General features: G+C 39.5%; 1 protein-coding gene across 1 annotated transcript in view; it reads left to right on the top strand.

Annotated features, from left to right (window-relative positions):
* The window catches only part of LOC122981168 (hemicentin-1-like), a 738,767-nt gene that overhangs the window by 148,776 nt on the left and 568,275 nt on the right, over positions 1-21,716 (top strand). The window contains exons 5-7 of the mRNA XM_044349769.1: positions 11,838-12,183; positions 16,899-17,164; positions 18,675-18,713. Coding sequence (XP_044205704.1) covers positions 11,838-12,183; positions 16,899-17,164; positions 18,675-18,713 — 651 coding nt within the window. The remainder of the gene's footprint in view (positions 1-11,837; positions 12,184-16,898; positions 17,165-18,674; positions 18,714-21,716) is intronic.

Here is a 21,716-nt window from a genome sequence, read left to right as displayed (position 1 = left end):
AAATAACATCACATGAACAGAAGAAGCACCAAAGAGGCAAAATTCATTGTATTCCTTTTAATGCACACAGAAATGTATGGAACTAATATTGTTGCCAAAGTTGAGCTGAGGCTGCATGTGAATAGATGCTGTTTGGAAAAGTAGAGGTGACACATTCATGTATGTCAGTTATTTTACTACTGTACTGTATGTGAGATTCGTGGTCAGAGGATGAACACTGGTCTCATTTAATACACTCATCCTGTCCTCCCCTCAGAAATGCAGGTTTACTTCCTTTCTTCGTTAAGTTTTGTGGACGAGGGATCTGTAGTTACCTGACTTTCCCCCCTTCACCCAGACTTCACCCACTGCAGGAGACGGACGGGCGGATGGTTGTGTCTTGTGGTTTTTGCAGAGCAGCTTTCATATGTGCAGACTTGCAGAGTAGCAACAAGTTTAAATGTTAATTCACCACTTATATCAAAATATTATTATTTGTTCAGTTTTGATGTCAAATTGAAGTTTCTACATCAGCTTACAGAAAACTGTGTGCTTGATTAGTTCATGTTACAGGCCACTTAGAAAGCATCGCTTCAGGTTTGTTTACTTCTCTTAATACACAGATATTACATCACACACATCCTCTACTGCCAATGAAAGGCTTGTATTCAGGAAGCAAAGTGGCCTTTAGTCAAACAATCCCACAAATATACCTGCAACAATCATTTCTGTTGAGCAAGAAACTGACTTTTCTGGCATATTGCACATTGCTGTGTTCGAGTGGATCAGTTTAATATTTAATTTGAACTTACTGCATCATACAGCACGTGTCTATTTCTCCATTTGGTCGTGGATTTGATGGCTGGATGTGAGAGAGCTGCTTTCGCAGCAGTGGGTCAGCTGATAGATAAGACTCTGCACCTGATTAAACATGTAACCTAGACTTGCTAATAATATCATCCTGTAGGAAAAAAACAACACATATTTTTCACATTTAAAAAAGGGGGTTTGAATAAACTAGGTAAGGCTTTGTTTCCTCTCTTAAACACACTTTTATTAGCTGAAATCAAATGTTTATCTATGTGGGAGGTATGTGCTATAATTGACAAAGACATTGTTATAATCTGTTATTTTTGTGTGTAGTCTATGAGCCATTCAGCCTATTTCCATAAATTCTGCATTTGGTTAAAAATGTTAATTGGAGTTGGATAATTTTGCCTTTTCAGCAGGCCATTGGTTTGAAATACTTTTCAAAAAAGCCACTCATAACAGGAAGTGGCTTCTCTGAGTGTTGAGCACTGCAGTTTTTCCCCATATTTGTAATTCATCATCATAATTTTATGTAAACAATGCTTAGTGCTGTGTTAATATGAATATTCCCTGATTTCTGTAATGATCCGTTCTGAGAAACGTCCATGTAAATTGGAAGTTAAAGGGATAAACACTAAAATAAATTCCTACTTAATAAACATATTAAAAGTGGACTAGTGACAGAAAAGTGGACTAACTAGTGGAACCAGTTATACAGTGATGGTGGTTGGACAGTTGAAGGGGCCACATCAATCAGATGGAGATGCCTATCAAGCCAGTTGGACCAGCCACTGTAGTTAAGCGTGAGAGAATACAATGTAGATCTAAGTCTCCATCATGCTGCAGAGTATCTGATCTTTGCTGATAGGATGCAAGAACACCTTAAAGCTGTACTCAGTGAGAGAAAGAAGTTTTCTGATGTAACTATTTGTGAGACTAGTGGAGCTTGATAAGTAGGGATGACAGCTGGACTACAGAGCAGGCCTTGGCATTATGATGATTATGCCTATCAAGCCAGTGGGGCCTGTGATGTTCACAGGAATATGGTTCACAGTAAAACTACGCCACCTGGTGGAGGTAGATACATAAAGTCAGTCAGTGAGACAGATATAACTGTGCTGTACATGTAACTCGATTAATAAACCATGTTACTGTTCAATAAGTTGCTCTTCACCTGACTGTCCTGACTGGACAACATAAACATTATTATGGAGTTTGGTAACTTGTTCCACCACCAGGGAACTACAGAGTCTAGCCAGCGACTTAGGGCCCTATTGTGGTGGTGATACCAGGCGCCTTTCATTGGCAGAGCGTAGTGAGCGGGAGGGAGCGTAGACCTGAATGAGGGAGTTCAGGTAGGCGGGAGCTGTTTTAGTTGCTGTTTTGTAAGCGAGCGTCAAGGTTTTCAATTTGATGCGGGCAGCAACTGGGAGCCAGTGGAGGGATATAAACAACGGGATGACATGCTATTTTGGGCTTATTGAAGACCAACTGCGCTGCCGCATTCTGATCATCTGCATAGGTTTGAACGTACATGTAGGGAGGCCTGCCAGTAAGGAGTTGCATTGGTCAGTGTGTGATATTACGAGAGCCTGTACGAGCATGCTCAGACATGTAGGGTCTGATCTTCCTGATGTTGTACTGGGCAAATCAACATGGCCGAACAATCAAGGCCACGTGAACCTTAAAGCTTATCATAGATAATTATGAATTATGAAAATAAGATATTGTTAACCTTAATCAATAATTCGGGCACCAACTGTTGGATCTGTCAGGAACACAGTTGATTATTTGCAATAATTATCAATTATCAAGGATAATTAACTAATTATGACAATTAATAGAATTATGAATATGAATTCACAAATACGGGGCACCACCTGGAAACCGGGACCAATGACCAAACAAGGTAGTCTCATAAATGGGAGTTCATCTAGAATGTTAATATCTGAGAGATATCAACATTCAAGGGTGAACACAGAAGGGTTGAATTCGAGCTCTGACTCCTTCAATCAGCCACTTTTCACAATATGTTACACAATAATGACAAAAGAACTTCTCTTTAAAGATATAACAGTGTTTATTAAACTTAGCAAAATTAACAAAGTTAACAAATGCTTCATTCAATAAACAGCTATTCTAAAATCTAATTCTACCAAACAAAACACAACAGCTATGTACAGGGTTGGACACATGCAGGGAAATGCATGTGTGTGTGTGTGTGTGTGTGTGTGTGTGTGGGTGGGTGTCAAGATGGCGACTGGGCCTGACGTGATGACGTCGTCAGTCTGCGACGCAGATGTGACTATGGGAGGAAGTCACGTCGCGCGAGAACCGGATGGCAGAAGTATGGCGGTGTCTTGGTTAGACAGAAGCAAGATGGCGCCATCTGGTGGTCGGCATCTTGCACTCACCCAATTCTGTGAAAAACACACGTGTCTGATGGCAGATAAGGAAAGACAAAGCAAAGCTTTGTCCAACGTTATCTGACCATGAGATGTGCGAAAGATGCCGGTGCGTGTATGTGTGTGTGCGCGCGTGTATGTGTTAGTCAGAAGAGAGAGGGAAGAAGGAGAGAAAGCGATCGTGAGAGGAAGAGAAGCAGTTCCTTTGTCCACAGACAGCGTGTGTACGGACGGCAGTCTGTAACGCACGTTGTCTGGTTTCTGACCGACAAAGCAACTTACTTTCTCACTCACAATGGCACAAACACAGCAGTAGTCCCGAGCGGGACAAACACAAAACAGTCTAGCGTGGTGAACACAACTAAACAGGCAGCAAACTTAAAATACTCCTAAGAGTAAAGCAGGAAAAATGGACTGTCAACAACACAACAAAACAATAGCAATAAAGCTAAAAAGCTAAATGCTAAGCAACAGCAACTGATGCTGATAGGAACACACAACTAACACTGCCTCTTCCCAGACTTATGCCTCTTACTTGGTCGCTTCAGATAGCGAGCAGGGTGTGTGTGTAGTCCGTCTTTATGTCCGGCTTAGTCCTTGGCTCAGATGCAAACGGTGGCCGTTCTCGCACAGTCGGCGAAAAGCACGGCAGCTGGCTCTCAGCGGCGTGGTGGAGAGAACAGCAGAGTCGACTGAAGAAGCGTTTCTTCCTTCTCGAGGGAATTTGAGGACGCTGGTTGCAGCAGCGGTCTCTCTCGGATCCGGTGATGTGTTTGGGTGAACACGGGCAAAGTCTCGTCTCGTCCGGCGAGGGGAGTCTTCGATGAGGGGAAAACATGTTCGTTGGGTACCCCCTTTAGTCAAGCTGACTCACATAGGAACAGGACGCTCCGCTGTGCAGGAGCGTTTCCGCCAATGAGAGACTGTATGTTTACTGTTCCCTGCTGAGGTGTGAAAATCGCAAAGCATCCTTGGAAATGGAGTTTGCAATGGGCTCCCATTGTCTGTAAGCAGCATTTTGGCGCTATTCCTTTGTCTCGGGGGAAACAAAGGAAAAAGCACCTTGTGGTCAGGCCTCACAGGTTACATGTAGGCCTTCTCTGTGTGACCTCGTGGTTTAAGGCCCAACATCCCCCCTTTGGTCTGAAGAGTGGGGTGCTGGTCACAATCTTCAGAGCAACCCAAGGGCGGAGCAGTCCCTGTGGGTCAGAAGTAACCTAGTGGTCACACAGTCCATGTGCTCCAGAGACAGTTGGAAGGCTGGGACAGTCCGTATTTCCTGAGAACAAGAGAGGGTTGAAACAGTCCATACAGTTCACAAAGTTCAGAGTTCAGAGGCTTATCAGGGCAGCTACTGAGGCAAAGTCTGAGGCAAAGTCTGAGGCAAAGTCAGGCTAGTGACAGGCAGAGTCTGGCTAGTGACAGAGGCAGAGTCTGGCTAGTGTTCTAACAAACCTATGTACATTTAGTATTAACCAACACAATCCTTTTGCTGCTCTTTGGTTATCACCACTAAACACAACACAAAGGTCATGAAAGAAAAGAAAAGGAAAAGGGAAAGGTGGTTAAATGAATAGGCTTACTCCTGAAGGAGGCTGAAGTTAGCCAGTGGACTGGCGCAGACTGGCGTGCTGGATGGAAGGAGGGAGTCCAGTCTGGCCTGTGTGTGTTGAATGTACCTTTACAAGATGTGTGAATCCTAGTTGTAACTGGATTTGAAGTGCAATGCCAAGACTATATGTCAGATGTGTTTGTGAAGGTTGCATAGCAATAGAAGTAGCAGATCTAAGAACTTAGTCTAACTTACATACTCACCTATGTTACACCTGACCTCAAACCTGACATAATATCTAAGGCATGCAAAGGTTATGGGGAAACAAACTGCAAGCTGATGGTAACCATGGTAACGGAGGGAGTGGTAGTAAGGGTTAGTGCATGCTGGGTTGTGGGTACAGTGCGCTACGCTCCACTGTAGGGGACACTACCACAATGGCTCCACCCCCCTTCAATGTGGAGGCTGCTCCATGCATCTAGGGAGTGGAAATGGCTGAAAAAGCTCAGTCAGGGGGAAGGTCTGGTCATCACCCCTGTGGTTTTGTTTCCCACCCTGCCGGCGAGGTGGTCGGCGCCTGGGAGGTCCTGTTCTGCCATCCATTTTGGCACGAGGCATCTTGTTGCCTTCCAACACTAGGTTGGCATTTCCTGAGGTGTGGATCCACAGGACTCCGGCGTCGTCTTCTTGACCTCTAGCAGGGGGCGTGAGGTGAGGTGACTCGCCCCAGTAACGTTCGACTTCCTGGAGATAGTTGTCGATGTTTGAATTTTGACTATCAGAGTCGAAGCATTCAACGTCGCTTGTGAGGGACTCAAGCTGTCGAGTGCGCAAGCGTTGGCTTCGATGTGGCGGCGGACTGTCTGCAACATCAGAGACCCCAGAGTCGCTCAGGTCACCATGGCGATGAGGACGACTTCTTCCTCCTTCTGGTGGGGATGGAGCTCTGTTGAGACAAGGGTGCAAGCTCTGCGATGTAGTCAGCTCACTGGTCAAGGGTGACCTGGAGGCATTCACGCCGCTCTCATCTGTGGAGTGATCCTCCCTCCTTCGATCTGAACACGAAGGGGTGTGGCTGAGGACCGAGAGGGATGCACCATCGGAGTGAGGGGCACCTGCAACCATCGGGTGGACTGATGGAGGCACTTGGCAGTCATCTGGACTGTTGAGGTCGGGGACTGCATCACCAGGGGTCGCTAGGCTACTAGCTTGCATCTCCTGGTGGACTGGGTCCTTTACCTGTAGGGCTTCTTGGGGCAGGCTTCGGATGGTTGCGCCGGGAGAAAGGACCTCTTCAAGGTCAGGAACATCACTTGGTTCCTGGGTGGCCATGTCGACAACGGTGCTTGTCTGTCCGGTCTGGCCTTCTTCGCGTCTGTCCTCCGGTCTCGTCTGAAGAGACTGGATCTGCGCGCGCAGGGATCTGTTGGCGTCCTGTAGCCAGAGTCTAATGGTGACTCTAGCACCTAGGTGAGTAACAACCAGTTAGTGTCTATGCCAATTACTCTACAACCTATCCTATGAAGGTGTTAGTGAGGTGGCTTCAGCACCTCTGGTGAGTAAAAGCTGGTTACTGTGTTAGGGGGGGTGAATAATTAGCATGTAAAATGCTAACAACTCTCTGCTAACACAACCACTAATGCACACTGTATACAATACACAACCACACTGGATATGCATGGCAGAGCACAAGAGAAGTCAAAATTTCAAAAATTGAAATTTTGGAAAAAATTATTAATAATTCAAAAATGATTAATTATGGATTATTGTGCATAAATATTGCAAAAAGGCTGATATCTCAGGAGCCTCACACGGGGCACCATTAATGTTGGGACGGGCAGTAGTGCGTTTGGTTATTGGCAATTATGAAAATAAGATGTTGTTAACCTTAATCAATAATTCGGGCACCAACTGTTGGATCTGTCAGGAACACAGTTGATTATTTGCAATAATTATCAATTATCAAGGATAATTAACTAATTATGACAATTAATAGAATTATTAATATGAATTAACAAATACGGGGCACCACCCGGAAACTGGGACCAATAACCAAACAAGGTAGTCTCATAAAAGGAGTTCACCTAGAATGTTAATATCTGAGAGATATCAACATTCCAGGGTGAACACAGAAGGGTTGAATTCGAGCTCTGACTCTTTCAATCAGCCACTTTTCACAATATATTACACAATAATGACAAAAGAACTTCTCTTTAAAGATATAACAGTGTTTATTAAACTTAGCAAAATTAACAAAGTTAACAAATGCTTCATTCAATAAACAACTATCCTAAAATCTAATTCTACCAAACAAAACACAACAGCTATGTACAGGGTTGGACACATGCAGGGGAATGCATGTGTGTGTGTGATGGCGACTGGGCCTGACGTGATGACGTCGTCGGTCTGCGACGCGGACGTGACTATGGGAGGAAGTCACGTCGCGCGAGAACCGGATGGCAGAAGTATGGCGGTGTCTTGGTTAGACAGAAGCAAGATGGCGCCATCTGGTGGTTGGCGTCTTGCACTCACCCAATTCTGTGAAAAACACACGTGTCTGATGGCAGATGAGGAAAGACAAAGCAAAGCTTTGTCCAACGTTATCTGACCATCAGATGTGCAAAAGATGCCGGTGCGTGTATGTGTGTGCGTGCGCATGTATGTGTTAGTCAGAAGAGAGAGGGAAGAAGGAGAGAAAGCGATCGTGAGAGGAAGAGAAGCAGTTCCTTTGTCCACAGACAGCGTGTGTACGGACGGCAGTCTGTAACGCACGTTGTCTGGTTTCTGACCGACAAAGCAACTTACTTTCTCACTCACAATGGCACAAACACAGCAGTAGTCCCGAGCGGGACAAACACAAAACAGTCTAGCGTGGTGAACACAACTAAACAGGCAGCAAACTTAAAATACTCCTAAGAGTAAAGCAGGAAAAATGCACTCGGCGGTCCGTCAACAACACAACAAAACAATAGCAATAAAGCTAAATGCTAAGCAACAGCAACTGATGCTGATAGGAACACACAACTAACACTGCCTCTTCCCAGACTTATGCCTCTTACTTGGTCACTTCAGAAAGCGAGCAGGGTTTGTGTGTAGTCCATCTTTATGTCCGGCTTAGTCCTTGGCTCAGATGCAGACAGTGGCCGTTCTCGCACAGTTGGCGAAAAGCACGGCAGCTGGCTCTCAGTGGCGTGGCGGAGAGAACAGCAGAGTCGACTGAAGAAGCGTTTCTTCCTTCTCGAGGGAATTTGAGGACGCTGGTTGCAGCAGCGGTCTCTCTCGGATCCGGGGATGTGTTCGGGTGAACACGGGCAAAGTCTCGTCTCGTCCAGAGAGGGGAGTCTTCAATGAGGGGAAAACACGTGCGTGGGCTGCCCCCTTTAGTCAAGCTGACTCACAGAGGAACAGGAGTTACCCCTAGCTCAGTGACATGGGAAAGGCGTGTGCTTCAGGGCACGTTCAGTTTTAAAGGGACGGTGATGTCATGGCTGCGTCATCAGGACACTCCGCTGTGCAGGAGTGTCTCCGCCAATGAGAGACTGTATGTTGACTGTTCCCTGCTGAGGTGTGAAAATCGCAAAGTATCCTTGGAAATGGAGTTTGCAATGGGCTCCCATTGTCTGTAAGCAGCATTTTGGCACTATTCCTTTGTCTCGGGGGAAACAAAGGAAAAAGCACCTCGTGGTCAGGCCTCACAGGTTACATGTAGGCCTTCTCTGTGTGACCTCGTGGTTTGAGGCCCAACATTGGGTTAGTCTGTGTTTAATAATTCAATCATATTCTTTCTGTGCTACTTACCATACCCACCATGTGCTCCACAGACAAAAGGAGGAGGCATCCAACAATGGCCTCTATTTATACACTGGGTGACATCATTAGTGATGTCACTGGGTTGGATAATGTGGGGGGTGGTAGTTAATTATGTTAAGTAAGTTATTTACTGTGACTTTGACCTGTTTATGTATGGTTGCAAGTGTATTATATGGTAAGCTATGGAAAAGTGTTTCACCTTGGAGGTTGGTAAGATTGAATAACTTTATCTCTTACCTGTTTTTAGGAGAGACATGGGATGTACCTGCAGCAATGGTACAGCCCAGATTGACTCTGATGGACTGCTGATGGAAGGGTCTGTTTAAGCAGTTGCTTTTTGGCTGCCGGGGGGGTTAGTACATCAGTGTGTAGCTGTGTGCACATGATGACAAGTTAATATAAGTTCAGTTGTTATGAGTTGAGTTTTGATCAGTTAGACCAAGTTCACTATTTAGTTGTTTTTTTGTTTTTTGTACATTTTTTTTTTGTTTTTGTTACATGTGTAGCATGGTGCCACTTTTTTCTTGTAAATAAACCACCTTGTGATACCTGGACAAGGTTTCCTGTGTCTGCCTCCTACCAAGTGACTAGCCACTCCGGTCAAGCTACAACACAGGTACAATTGGCATTCATTCCCAGATCAAATGACTCTGCAGTAGTCACAGGTATTTATCGGCCCTGGCTCCAATCAGCAACAATGGAAACATGACACCTGAGTGGACATGCTAATTTTTGCCCCTTTTCCAGCTGCTCTTTCATCTGTTTTTATCTGTGGATATCTGTAAACATATAGTCTTATCCATATGTTTACATATAGTCTTTCTGTAATAAGAAAGTAAAACGTACTTTGGTATTACAGAGACCACACGTTAACATATGGTCTCATCCATATGTTGTAGTTTTAGCATGCTAGGCTAACAGTCCATCAGCTGTGTGACTTTATATCCACACTGTTACATCTTTCAGCACACACAAACACTGTAAATGCACCTGTCACCTGTCCAGCACAGTGTTGTTAAACCAGAAACACTGCGGCTACACCTTATTTTTATACAGTCTATGAGCTACACACAGCTCAGCTCAGCTATGCTAACGATGCTAGCCATGATAACTAGCTGCTAGTTGTGATGTCAAACATGATACAACAGAAAAAAAACAGAAAGGCAAACTCATCTACTGGCAGTGGATGCTTTATTTTTTCCTCTAATCACTTCTGTTCATCTTATATCACCAACTTTCTCTTCCCTTACACCCCAGCTGTTGCTCTCAGTCCCCGGGGCAAGGCTTGAGTTAGAGGGTAGAAGGGCTCCTCAATGTGGAATAACCTTCCTCTGGAAATCAGACAAACTACCTCAGTGTCCTCTTTTAAAATTCTTAAAATCTCATTTTTATTTAACTGCATTTAATTAGAGCTTTTTTTGTTTGCTGTTGCTCATTTACTTATTCTTAACATATTTTCATGGTCTGTTACCTTTGTTTCCATTTCTTATTGCCTTGTAACTTTTCGAAAAGTTATATATAAATAAAGTTTATTATTATTTTTATATAAAAAATCTATGCTAATATCCTGATGATTAGCACAGATCAATGTTTAATATCAGCTCCATAACACAGTGATGTGATGATTAATTCAGTCCTATAATAGACCTACTCAGAGCTGTTGTTAGTTTGGGAGCAGATGAGCAGGGCGGCGTCTACTTCCTGCCGTTATTTCTGATAAACTGTGTATCAAACATGACTGACAGCTGCAACACATCATCTATTGTGTAACTTTGGATGCTGATATTTCTGATGAAATGTAAAATCTGAGTGTGTCTCCTGCCTGAGGGTCTCTGGGAGTTTTGTTGATAGTTTTTTATTGCATTGACCAAAGTAACACAATGAACCAGAGAAAGTTGTTTGCTCACCCTTCCTCCGTCCTCATGTGCTCAGAGCTTCCTCTTTCAAATGTCAAATTCAAAGGGTTAATTGTTGTGATACAGAGAAAGTATATAAAGTAATGTCTATGATAATATTCAGAACATGTTAATTTCTCTCTGGTTAGTTTCTTCAGTCAGGTTTATTTTAGGGAGCAGCTTGTTTGTGTGTTTAGTGTGGATACAAATCATATCTGTAGATCAGAGATGAGAAATGTGTTCGATCAGGAAGCAGATTCAATGTTAATGTTTTAATTCAGAAATCTAATTGCCTGAAGTCAATTTTTACTTATATATGAGTAAACATATATTCAAATAACGACAAAGACAAAAGTTAATCGTCATGTTTAATCTTTATTTCAGTAAATGAAACAGAACATGGACACAGAGTGTCATAGATGTGAAGCAACAAACATTTTTCATATTGAAAATAGTCTGATCCATCCTCTAAATGACACTAAACACTAAATTCTTTTGATCAGCTCAGTTTCTTTCAAATAATGGAATCGACTCTCTAACCTGATGGTAAATACATGTTTAGACTCATTTCTTCCACTTCAAGCTTCCTGATTTCCCTCTTTAATGTTTCTTGTTCTCCAGATTATTTATTTCATGCTTTGTTTCCATAGTTGTTACCAAATGGCTCCACAGTGTTTAGATAGAAAGAAGTTTTGACAGTTTGATGCATTTCAGATGTGACTTCAGGCTTCAGGCAGGTGTTTTCTGTCTGTGTAGTTCAGAGGTTCGTCCTTACTGTCTTTTTATTGACTTCATAGTGATCATGATGAATTATGGTGAATTAAGTTTCACTTTGTTTAGTTCAGTTTTCCTCTTCGATCTGCAGCGCTCTCTCTGGCTTCTCTTTCTTTCTCTCACTCATTTTTTCAACCAGGTGTAATATTTATTTGTGTGTTGGATGGACAGACAGAGATAGTCTGATGACGTAGTCAGTGATGAAGATCATCATCATTTTGGAAAAACAGTTAAAAGACTTAAATGTTATTATTTATTAATGAGTGTGATGTTCTCCTGAGGTTATGCTGATAAATAAGGACTAGTAACATGAAATATAAAAGATGAAAAGAAATAGAGAAATAATAAATATCATTTATAATAATATATAATAACAATAATACATAAATTATAAATATATGTACAAAGTAAAATATTCAGTGCAGATATATAATGTTCAGGGCAGAGCAAAGGATTTGTTGAAGACAATGTTCCAGACGACAAGAAACAAGAAAAGTTTCTTGTTATAACATAAGTTGATATGTTGCTATGACAACAAACTTCCATATGTCTGTCTTAACCTGATTGTTCTGCATGTAAACATACTGATTAATACATGTTTTTGTCCTCCAGAGCCAGATGTCATCAAAGTGACCGTGGAAGAAGGAAGTGATGTCATTTTACCCTGTTCACTCAACAGCAAGGAGAACATTGTGTCAAAACTGTTTGACTGGAAGAAAGATGGTCAGAAGGAGGTGTTCATGTATAATGCAGGAATTCATACCAATAAGGGCCATACAGGTCAAGATAAGCAGTTCATAGGACGAGTCTCACATTTTGACAAAGAACTGAAGTCAGGAAACGCCTCCATAATCATCAAACATACGACGGTGGCTGACAGTGGAGACTACACCTGTGAATTTCCACAACTTCAGCCAAGACAAATATTCTACATTAAGCTTGTTGTTGGTGAGTGTTTTTATAAAATGTTTATTTCCTGATGCGACTGGTTTAAGAGTCTCAGATGGACTCAAGTCAAATAGTCAGAAAACACATCTGGCAGGGCCTCGTCCCCACAGCGCTGCAACCATGTATGGAGAGATTCCCTCTTTATCAAACATGATGGATATTTGACACACATTGCAGTTTGTGTCACTGCGTCCAATAAATTTTGTAACTTTCTTAAACCTATTAAGTACATCCAGCTTCATGCAGTGATTGTCCAGGTGTGTGGAGGTAAGAAAGAGAAACTTCTCTCTCAAACTCCTGATTTTAACAGCATGGATGTCTTGAAGGGGAGACTGTATGAAAGTGTGAGCTGTTATCACCATTTAAATGATTATCACGTCTCGCCCCTCTCTATAACGCCAGGCTTTACACTCAGTTCAGAGCAGCTATAAACACTTTTACCTTTAGATGACACGTTGTAAGACCTACAGTAGTTCATTTCAAGTGAACTCCAGCCTTAACCCATCTGGGACTGACACAAAGCAGCCGTGTCTGTGAATGTGCGGCCAGTTTAAACCAGGATGTTTGTGAAATCTGAGACTGTGGTTTCTTTTTTTCCTCCAATCAGTTCTGTTCAATAAACAGGCAGCAAAGTTCTGTTTTTCCCAGTATTAGTCTACCTGTCTGCCATGTTGATGATATCATACAAACCTTTCTTTTTCCTTTTAGGTGGTATCTTAACCTCTTAGGGCTCAATTTAATTTAATGCATTTCAGGCTCTTATCACCTTCCCATTTTAAACTGTATATAATACAAAAACTACAAAGAACTGATACATTTCCTTTGAATCATTGTAAAGCAAAAAATGTTAAACTTCAAAAGGTTTGTTGCTCTTATTTACAGCTCCAAAAAAGCTGAATTGGTAAAGTATTAAACAGAAAAAATGGGAAGATTTCTTTTTTTCTTTCTTTCACTTAATAATTCAAATAAGTTACGCCAGTCATAATATGTACTACCGAGCTGAAATTCACAGGATATTTCCATCAACATGTCTACAGTATCTGGACCAAATTTCAGGTTAATAGACAGAAGCGGCTCTGAGATATTTCAGAAAGAGCAGTAATGAGCATCTCCAGCAGATGGCTACAGAGCTCTCTAAAACCTCTTTAAAGTTAATAAATAATGATGATAAATATCTTTAATGATGCTGAAAAATCTCCCTAAATGTTAAAGTTGATTATAAAAAGAAGTTCTTAATACTTAGATAAAGATTTACATATTTATTATCATTGAATCATGTCTCCTTTCACAGATAAAACAGTTTCTCTCTTATGTGGGTGTCTCAGCACCACAGAAAGTCCAACTACATTAACTTCCATATGTGGTTCGGCAGGTAATTTAAGTGACTACAAACTCGGAGCATTTTCACGGTGCAGAGTTTCCATTGGATGAAAGCAGCTGTCAATCATACACACGTGGAGCTCGCGTACAGATGCGCTTCTCTGATTGGTTGATGGAGTTAAAAGTCTTGAAAGTTCGTCACTTTAGTTCGCAGCAAGATGCGGATTGGTTAGTTTTGTTGCTGGGCGTTTACTGATCTCACTGATACTGAACATCATTGGTCAAATCGTTTATCGATCCGTTAAATTGACCAAAATATCGTTGTTTCAGAAGTTTGACGAACTACGCTAAAACTAGACGAAGGAAATAATTCACGTTTATTCAGGTTATTTTTACTTTCGCTTGAATTTATACGAGCTGGATTTAATCGGTGGATTTTTGTTGTTTAAAACGAGCCCTCGTTAGTTTATGAATGTCTGTTATTAAGCCGATAAAAGCCTTTTAACTGCGGTGAGACAGGTTAGCAGGTAAATTACTAATTGCTAACTGCCGTAAAGTGTGACGCTGCTGTTTTTACGTCGTAAATCTTAAATTGAGACGCTTACATCGGTTGAAAAAACCAACATTTAGGCTTTCAAACGAGATATAATATGTGTGTAGTGACATATTCAGTCAATATGAAAATATGTAGTATATTTATTTATTATTTTTACATGTAAATCTCGGGTCGCATGCAACCTCTGCATCTTAAAAGGTTAAAAGACAGAACAGCTGAAAACATCCCAGGTGAGTCCTGATTGTGATGACGTCACTGTCTCTACATCTGACACCTGCTGTAACTTTGACTCCTACAGGCCTCAATCATTCACAAACTAGAAAATCTGTATAACTGTGAAACAGATCAGGGATCATTCTTGTAATTTTACTTGAGTCTAATTTCACATCACTTATGAGTGGAGACATTTCTACACCAATAACAAGTTTTACATAATGACTGTTTATACAAGAATTCAAACTTCTTTACACTATATATGTGTTATATGTGTTTACTGGAAATAGTGTTTGCACTGGTGAGTTTTTGTCTGTGTTACAGTCAGGTGTTTGTATATTTCTAAGTGCTGTCTGGCAGCTTCCTCACAGCAGAATTAATGTGTAAATATTCTTCTCAGCAAATAAAACAACAACCTCTCTCTTTCTGTTTCTCTCAGCACAATAATCACACTGGTAGGTTTATTATTGAACGAGCAGTGATTTATAAAAGTTTGTTTATTCTTCAACTTTTTGCTCAGTTTGTTTTGCTACAAAATCATCTTAAAATTCTCTTATTTGAAATATGTTGTCTGAGATCTCAGCAGTGTTTTCTGTTACACTAAAGTAATAAAGAAAACTGTTCAACTTATTTACTGTTTAGATGTGTCATCAGGAAAAGCTGATCACTGATCTCTGAGGAATCTTAAAGGATTTTAGGATGTAAGATCAATTCAGATTCAGAAATCAAGAGTTTAAGATGAAAAACAAAATCAATGATCATGATCTCCTTAAACATTTTCCAGAATTAAATAAATTACAGTGTGATTGTTCATCAGATTGTTTTTGCTAAAATGGAAGAATTGCAGCTAATCTGAGTGTTAGTCAGTGTCTCAAACCTGTAGCCACAACCTGAATATGAGATCTGAGCATCATGAGACAGTTTAATATTAGTTTAGTGTATTGATCGGGGAAACAGATTTCTGAAGCACTGGATCAATATGAAGCAGTTGTGTTGAAAATGGTTCACTGTTCTGAAGCATTTGATTCAGTCAAAATAGCGACATCTGCAGAGCAACTATTGGTATTGCATCTGTATGGATGGATTCAATCTGAGACTGTGATGAAACAGTTAGTCAGAATATAGGTGGTGTTATTGATTCATTATTGGTATGTTGTTCAGTAAAGTCTATAGACTATTATATAAACAGATCACTTTTAAACAGAGTTTACAGCAAAGATATTGTGTCAGATTGAGAAGCACACCCTGTATCCAAAACCAGCACAACACCTCTCAGGTACGAGTGTGATGTAACGAGGCGTCTGCAGGGTGGTCACATGATTTTTGGCGTAGTGAAGCGAAGCATTGAAACGTCGTGCTGCGATACATTTGCTTTGAAAGGTTGATATGATATTGAGTCGTCTGCATCGAGTGTAACATCACTAGTTTAGTGTCGTACAGAATATTGTATGAATCTCAGACTTCATTGTTATTGTTTATTTAATAATAAACATTTGCTTTGGAAAAGTTTGGACAACACTTTAAGTTTTGCACAATTACTTTGGAGATAAATTTCTTCACATTTATTCACTTTCTGAGATTTATACAATATTTTCTGTAAAACTAAACTTTATTTTTTAACTCCAGTTGTTCACACAGACTATTTGTCAAAGTCTTGAAGTCCAAGCTGAGATAACACTGATGACATTACTCTGGTTATTGTTAAAGACTAAAGCTGCTCCAGAGCCTCAGAAGACATTAAACAACAGTTTAACAGGCTGAGTCGTCCTCCTCATGACCAGTAAACTCATCTTTGACATCAGTAAAGTGTCTCTTTACACACAAATGAAGAATATGGTATTAAAATGTAGGTTTACCTCTTGTCTCATTAGAGCTTCATTTGGTTCATATAAAATATTTGATGAAAATTGAATCTTAATTTTAATGGATTTTAGGTTTTTAGGAGGAATTGAGATTATAAAACATGAACAAACCTGTAGTTTTTAGTTTCAAACAATAATGCTCTCCTTCCTGTGTGAGAAAATAAAAACCTCCCGTTAAATGTTTGATCAGCTGCTGTCGGCTACTAAAGAAGAACTACAACTAATCTGATGGTCAGTTTTTCATCCTGGCAGCTTGAGACTGTTGATCAAATGTTTCTCACTGACACAATTAAACTCTGATAACACAAAGGCTCAAACATGCTTTACAAGAACCTATGATTCATATTTTATACACAATGTTTATATGACTTTAGTGTGATAGAAAATACTGTCTACATCTCAGACAACAAATTACACCTGATTTCATTTTTATTTTTGTGGCTCAAGAAACTGAACAGAAATTCAAGTTTTGTCCAAACTTCTTCACTGTATGTGTCTCTGTCATGATATGAGTCAGAAATAGTGTTTGCAGTGGTGATAAGTTACCAAATATTTAGTTGAAACTTGTTTGAAATATGTTCTATCAAACATTCCTGAGATGTGTAGTTAAGGCTGATGTGCTTTTCTATTTCACTGTTTCTCTGTTTTTCCTCTGAAATATGATCATATACAAGCAGAGACAGGTTGAACAAAACATCCCAGTATTACAGTTCATGTCTGATCCTGTAATTGTTCTTTACAAGTTATTTTGTTTTATACTTTGTTCACAGGTGCAGCTACAAAGCCATATGTCAAGACACTTAATCAAACAGAGAACTGGGCGCTGCTGCAGTGTGAAGTTCGAGGTGCTTTTCCAAAACCTAAATTACACTGGCAGGACAGTGATGGAAACATCCTTCATGCTGAAGAACCAAAGGAGACAGAAAGAGGAGACGTCATCCTCAACATTACTGTGACCAAGACCGACAGCTATCGCTGTGTTGCTACGCAGGAGGAAATCAAACATCAGATTTATGCTGAGACATACGTGTATATCCATGGTGAGTTTCTTCTTAATCATATTTTAATATTCAAATGATTTTAATAATTAACACGTTTTTAGTTCTGAATAAATTTCAATGTGTGCTCAGACTGAACACAAAGTGAATGAACTCAAAGCAAGTTGAAAACATTTTAAACTGAGTGAAAACTTCACACTTACACTGAAGCTCTGTGACTCCACTTCAGTAATGTGCAGAGATAAGAGGGAGAGTGAGAGAGTCTGGAGGAAATAACACACACACACACACACACACACACACACACACACACACAGTAAGTGTGTACATTCTCAGCCAGTTATAGTAAACGTCTGTATGTTCAGTACAATAAGTTTTTGTGCTGAATAAACACAGACTGTAAAAACACTCCAGCAGTCAAATGAACTTTGTGTTCAGTCTGAAACTCACAGTATGAAAACACAAGTTATTCCATCTCACACTATAATATACTATATCACATCTGGTCACCACTTCTTCTCTCACTGGCTTAGAGTGAGTAGAAGAGGTAACAGGTCATTATTTGACCTGACACTGGTTAAACTGGAGTTATAGTGGGTGAACTCCACTTGTTAAACTATGATGAACGATAACATGAATCACTCAACATCACAGATTTTAACTGACAGATTAAATTGATGTGATTCACTTAAAGTTAAAATATATTTAAAAAGATACAACAATAATAACATTAAACTAAATGACTCAGTTATTTATGTTATATAGTATCATCTGCAGCTCAAAGTGATTTACAACAAAATAAATTAATGCACCAAGTGCTTCACATGAAAAGGACATAAAAACATGTAAAAAAAAACATTAATGTAACATAAAATGGAAAATAAAACCTACTTGATAACATTAATAAAAATGAGATCAAATAAAGTGAAAGTACAATACATAGAATGTGTACTTCAGTGGTGATAATTTGAGACTTAATAAGTGAAAACATGTGAACACAATCTGTAAATCAGCACCTCGGCCTCTGAAGCTTTAAGCAAACAGAACCTCCCTTTTCCCAACAGACACAGACTCACCAGCGGTCTTGATTATCAGAAATAAAACCTCTTTCAGTTGATCCCAGAACGTCTTCCTACAGGTTGAACCTCACTGTGGCTCTTATCTGTGTCGGCTGCAACCCAAAGCTGCTCCAGAAAGAAACCTCCCTTAGTGGTGCTGTGAGGATTAAAAAACACACCATACAAAGTCATATTCAGTCTCCGTCTGTTTGTGTGTTGTGTTGAACATGTCATTTACATCCTCTGCTCCAACTGAAATACACGTCATAGAGAAGTCAGAGACTGTGATGATCAGCTTCTTCTTCTCTTCTGTTTAAAGTTATTTCATGTAGCAGAGTGCAGTCATGTGAATGTGAAGGCAGGATCTTTGTGAAATCTGAGACTGTGGTTTATTTTTTCAATCAGTTCTGTTAAATAAACCTGATAACAAAGTGTTACCTGTCTGTCATGTTGATATCACACAAGAATAATTATGTTTTCCTTTTTCCTTTTGGGTGGCATCTTAAAAAACACAACAGCTGAAAACAACTCTGGTGAGTCCTGATTTTAATGACTGATCTCTACATCTGCATGTATGTGCTGTAAAATATTTACATCAGTAAACCTCAGTGTGTTAAACTGACTGGATCATTCTACTTTGTGTAAGGTCAGACTAATATTCATCACTTACAAGTGACATATACCTACATGTTTTTATCTTTGTTCAGAGGTAAAGTGGTACATAGTTCCAGAGGGTTATAAAAGTTTATTGTTACTATTTTATAACACAAGTGCCTACAAATGGTATTTATTGTGCATATGACAGGATGATGTGTCTGTGCAATAACCAATAATACTTTAATAACTTATCTAAACTGGTATCAATCCAGTATATACTGGATCAGTGTGTCTCTTGATACTTTGACACAGATAAATGCATCAATCTAAACTGTCCATCACAATGAAAACCAACTTATATAAACTCAATCACTTTATTAAGTTCACCTCACTAAAACTAATGAAGTCTGATGACTTTTGTAATGAATTCCACTTTCATGAAGGTTTTAATATTCAGGTTTTTTTGTAACTGTTTTGAGAAAGATGTTGATTCAATGCAGGCTGTGTTTTATAATATTGTTTATAATATTTAATCTACCGTCACTCACATAAAATGCTGCTCTTATATAAATAAATACACTCCAGTGAAATGTTTCATCAGCGTCTGTTGGTTGCAAAATAAGAATTACAATAAATTTGATGGTCAATTTTCCGTTCAGCAGCATGATCAAATATTTCTCTCTGACACAATGAAGAGCTGATAATATAAGAGGTTTATGTACCTTTGACAAACATGTTTAATATTTGATAACAAATATTTATATGTAGCATCATCTGATATTTCACTCTCACTAAAACTATTCTAAACTAAAACATCCTTCATAATAATAATAATAATAATAATAATAATAATAAAATCATGTAATATCTGCTGAACCTTTACAAAAAATCAGCAGTTTAGTTTATCATCAGTTTATCATTTGGCTGCTTGAATCTTATTTTCATAAGTTGTGTTACAGATCGTGATGCTGCAATAACTTCCATGTTTACATTGTTGATGGTTGATTCTGATTGGACGCTGCAACAGATGTTTAGGAACTTTGACCATGTTTAACATCCAACATGATAACAGTATATAAATAACAGAAAACCACAAAGAGCTAAATATGTTTCCTTGAACTAGAAACTGAAGTCAAACTAAAAACTAGAAGCAAACTCTAAATATATCCAATGATAGATCCTGGTAATAATATGATACCATGAAGACACATATAGGCTTTGGAACTGCAGTGATTATTGTAAAATGTCAACTTGAAATGAATAAATCTTCTCTTCAGTCATTGTGCTGCAGTGAGAATACTAGACATGACAAACATGTTTGTAGAAATGTAGCTTCAAAACACTTTCTTCATTCATTACAACTGACTGTTGGTTGATTACAAGCAGAACTTATTTATTATCATGTTTCTAATTCAACCAATAATAGATGTTGTGTAAGCATGAGGCTGCAGCAGAGAACCACAAGATGCTGCTGTGAGCTTTTGTTGGTTAAAAAGAGAATTTTATGGGTCTGTATTATTAGCAAATGTGTGTGGAGAGTAAAACTGTATCTCAGTATACATGTGAACTAAAATATGTGAATGTGTCCAGAAATCTCTAAATATTTATCAGATATGAACATGTGAAAAAGAATCTGAAGGTATTTAGTCATAAACTGAATGTAAATGACTTTTTCTTAATGAGTTAAAGTGTATTTAGCTTCAACAGACTCCTGCTGCATAATACCAGACTGTATCACTCTGCTGTCATTGTGCTTCAGTAGCTGTAGAGTCGACTCACCACCAGGCAGAAGCATCTGTTGATTTAAATCTTGACATTACTGGACAGTAGTTGTTGCAGTTTAGCTGCAGCAGTGTAAGTCTATGTTAGCTAGCTAGTGCTACTTAATGTCTCAGTGAAACATAAACCTCTAAGCTGCATGTTCAGCTGGTTGGATAATATCTTGTTTTACCAAGGTTTATCAATACTAGTGATGACAACAACTATCATAAAGTGAAGATGTTAATCCAGAGTCCATCATAGACTTGTACTTGTGATCCTCGGCTCAGGATGTAGAAAACCTGGACTATGGACAGATTTCCACACACATGTGCAGATCTCAGGTACGGCAGGAGTGTAGCAAAAGTCACCTGTAAAAAGCCTAAAGTGGAGCGACAGGACAGTGATTGAAACATCCTTCCTACTGAGGATCAACACGTCTCAGAAACAGGAGGATGCTACAACAACATGACCCTCCTCACTACTGGGACCAAAACCAACCTCTGAGCTGTGTAGCCCAGCAGGAGGAAACTGCTCATAAGATCGATGCTAATATCACTGTGTCTGCTGAGAGTCATCTCACTGCTGCTTTAATCTGTCAATCATTTTAGATTTTAGGAGCATGCACACCTTTAGTTGTTCTCTTTGTGTAGGTTATGATGTCTGTACATGATTTACAGTTACATTCTGAGTCTTACATTAACTTCTTTTTATCTGTTTCAGGTTCACCCACTGGATGGATGGTTGCTACAGCAGTTTTTGGTGGTCTTTTTATTATTCTAGCTGCACTTGTAGCCACGTACTGCATCTTACAAAAACGTAATAAAGGTAAGTCCAAGCAATGTATTGCATCAACATATTCATAATGAGCAGACGCCACAAATTCTTTATATCTGTCACATATTTATGTTTAGTTTTAACATTTGTTTTGATCTTCTCAGACATAAAGCTTTCTGTTGGCAAGTTGGCACCCATATAAAATTCACTGAGTCCACATTTATCTATGATTGAGTACATTACATATGTGTGTTTCAAAGACATGAATCTGTTGGCATAGTTGGTCATTTACACAGAATTTTGAATATCATTCAGTTCCATCCATGTTTTCCTTTTGAATCAGTGCATTCATTATACATAGAGGGCTTGAATTTTGCCTTTCAAGCCAGTTTATCATCTAAGTG

Source organism: Thunnus albacares, chromosome 4 (assembly GCF_914725855.1).
Source record: "Thunnus albacares chromosome 4, fThuAlb1.1, whole genome shotgun sequence".
Taxonomy (NCBI): domain Eukaryota; kingdom Metazoa; phylum Chordata; class Actinopteri; order Scombriformes; family Scombridae; genus Thunnus; species Thunnus albacares.
Note: the sequence above shows the minus strand (reverse complement) of the source record. Positions and strands in the feature narration are given on the sequence as shown.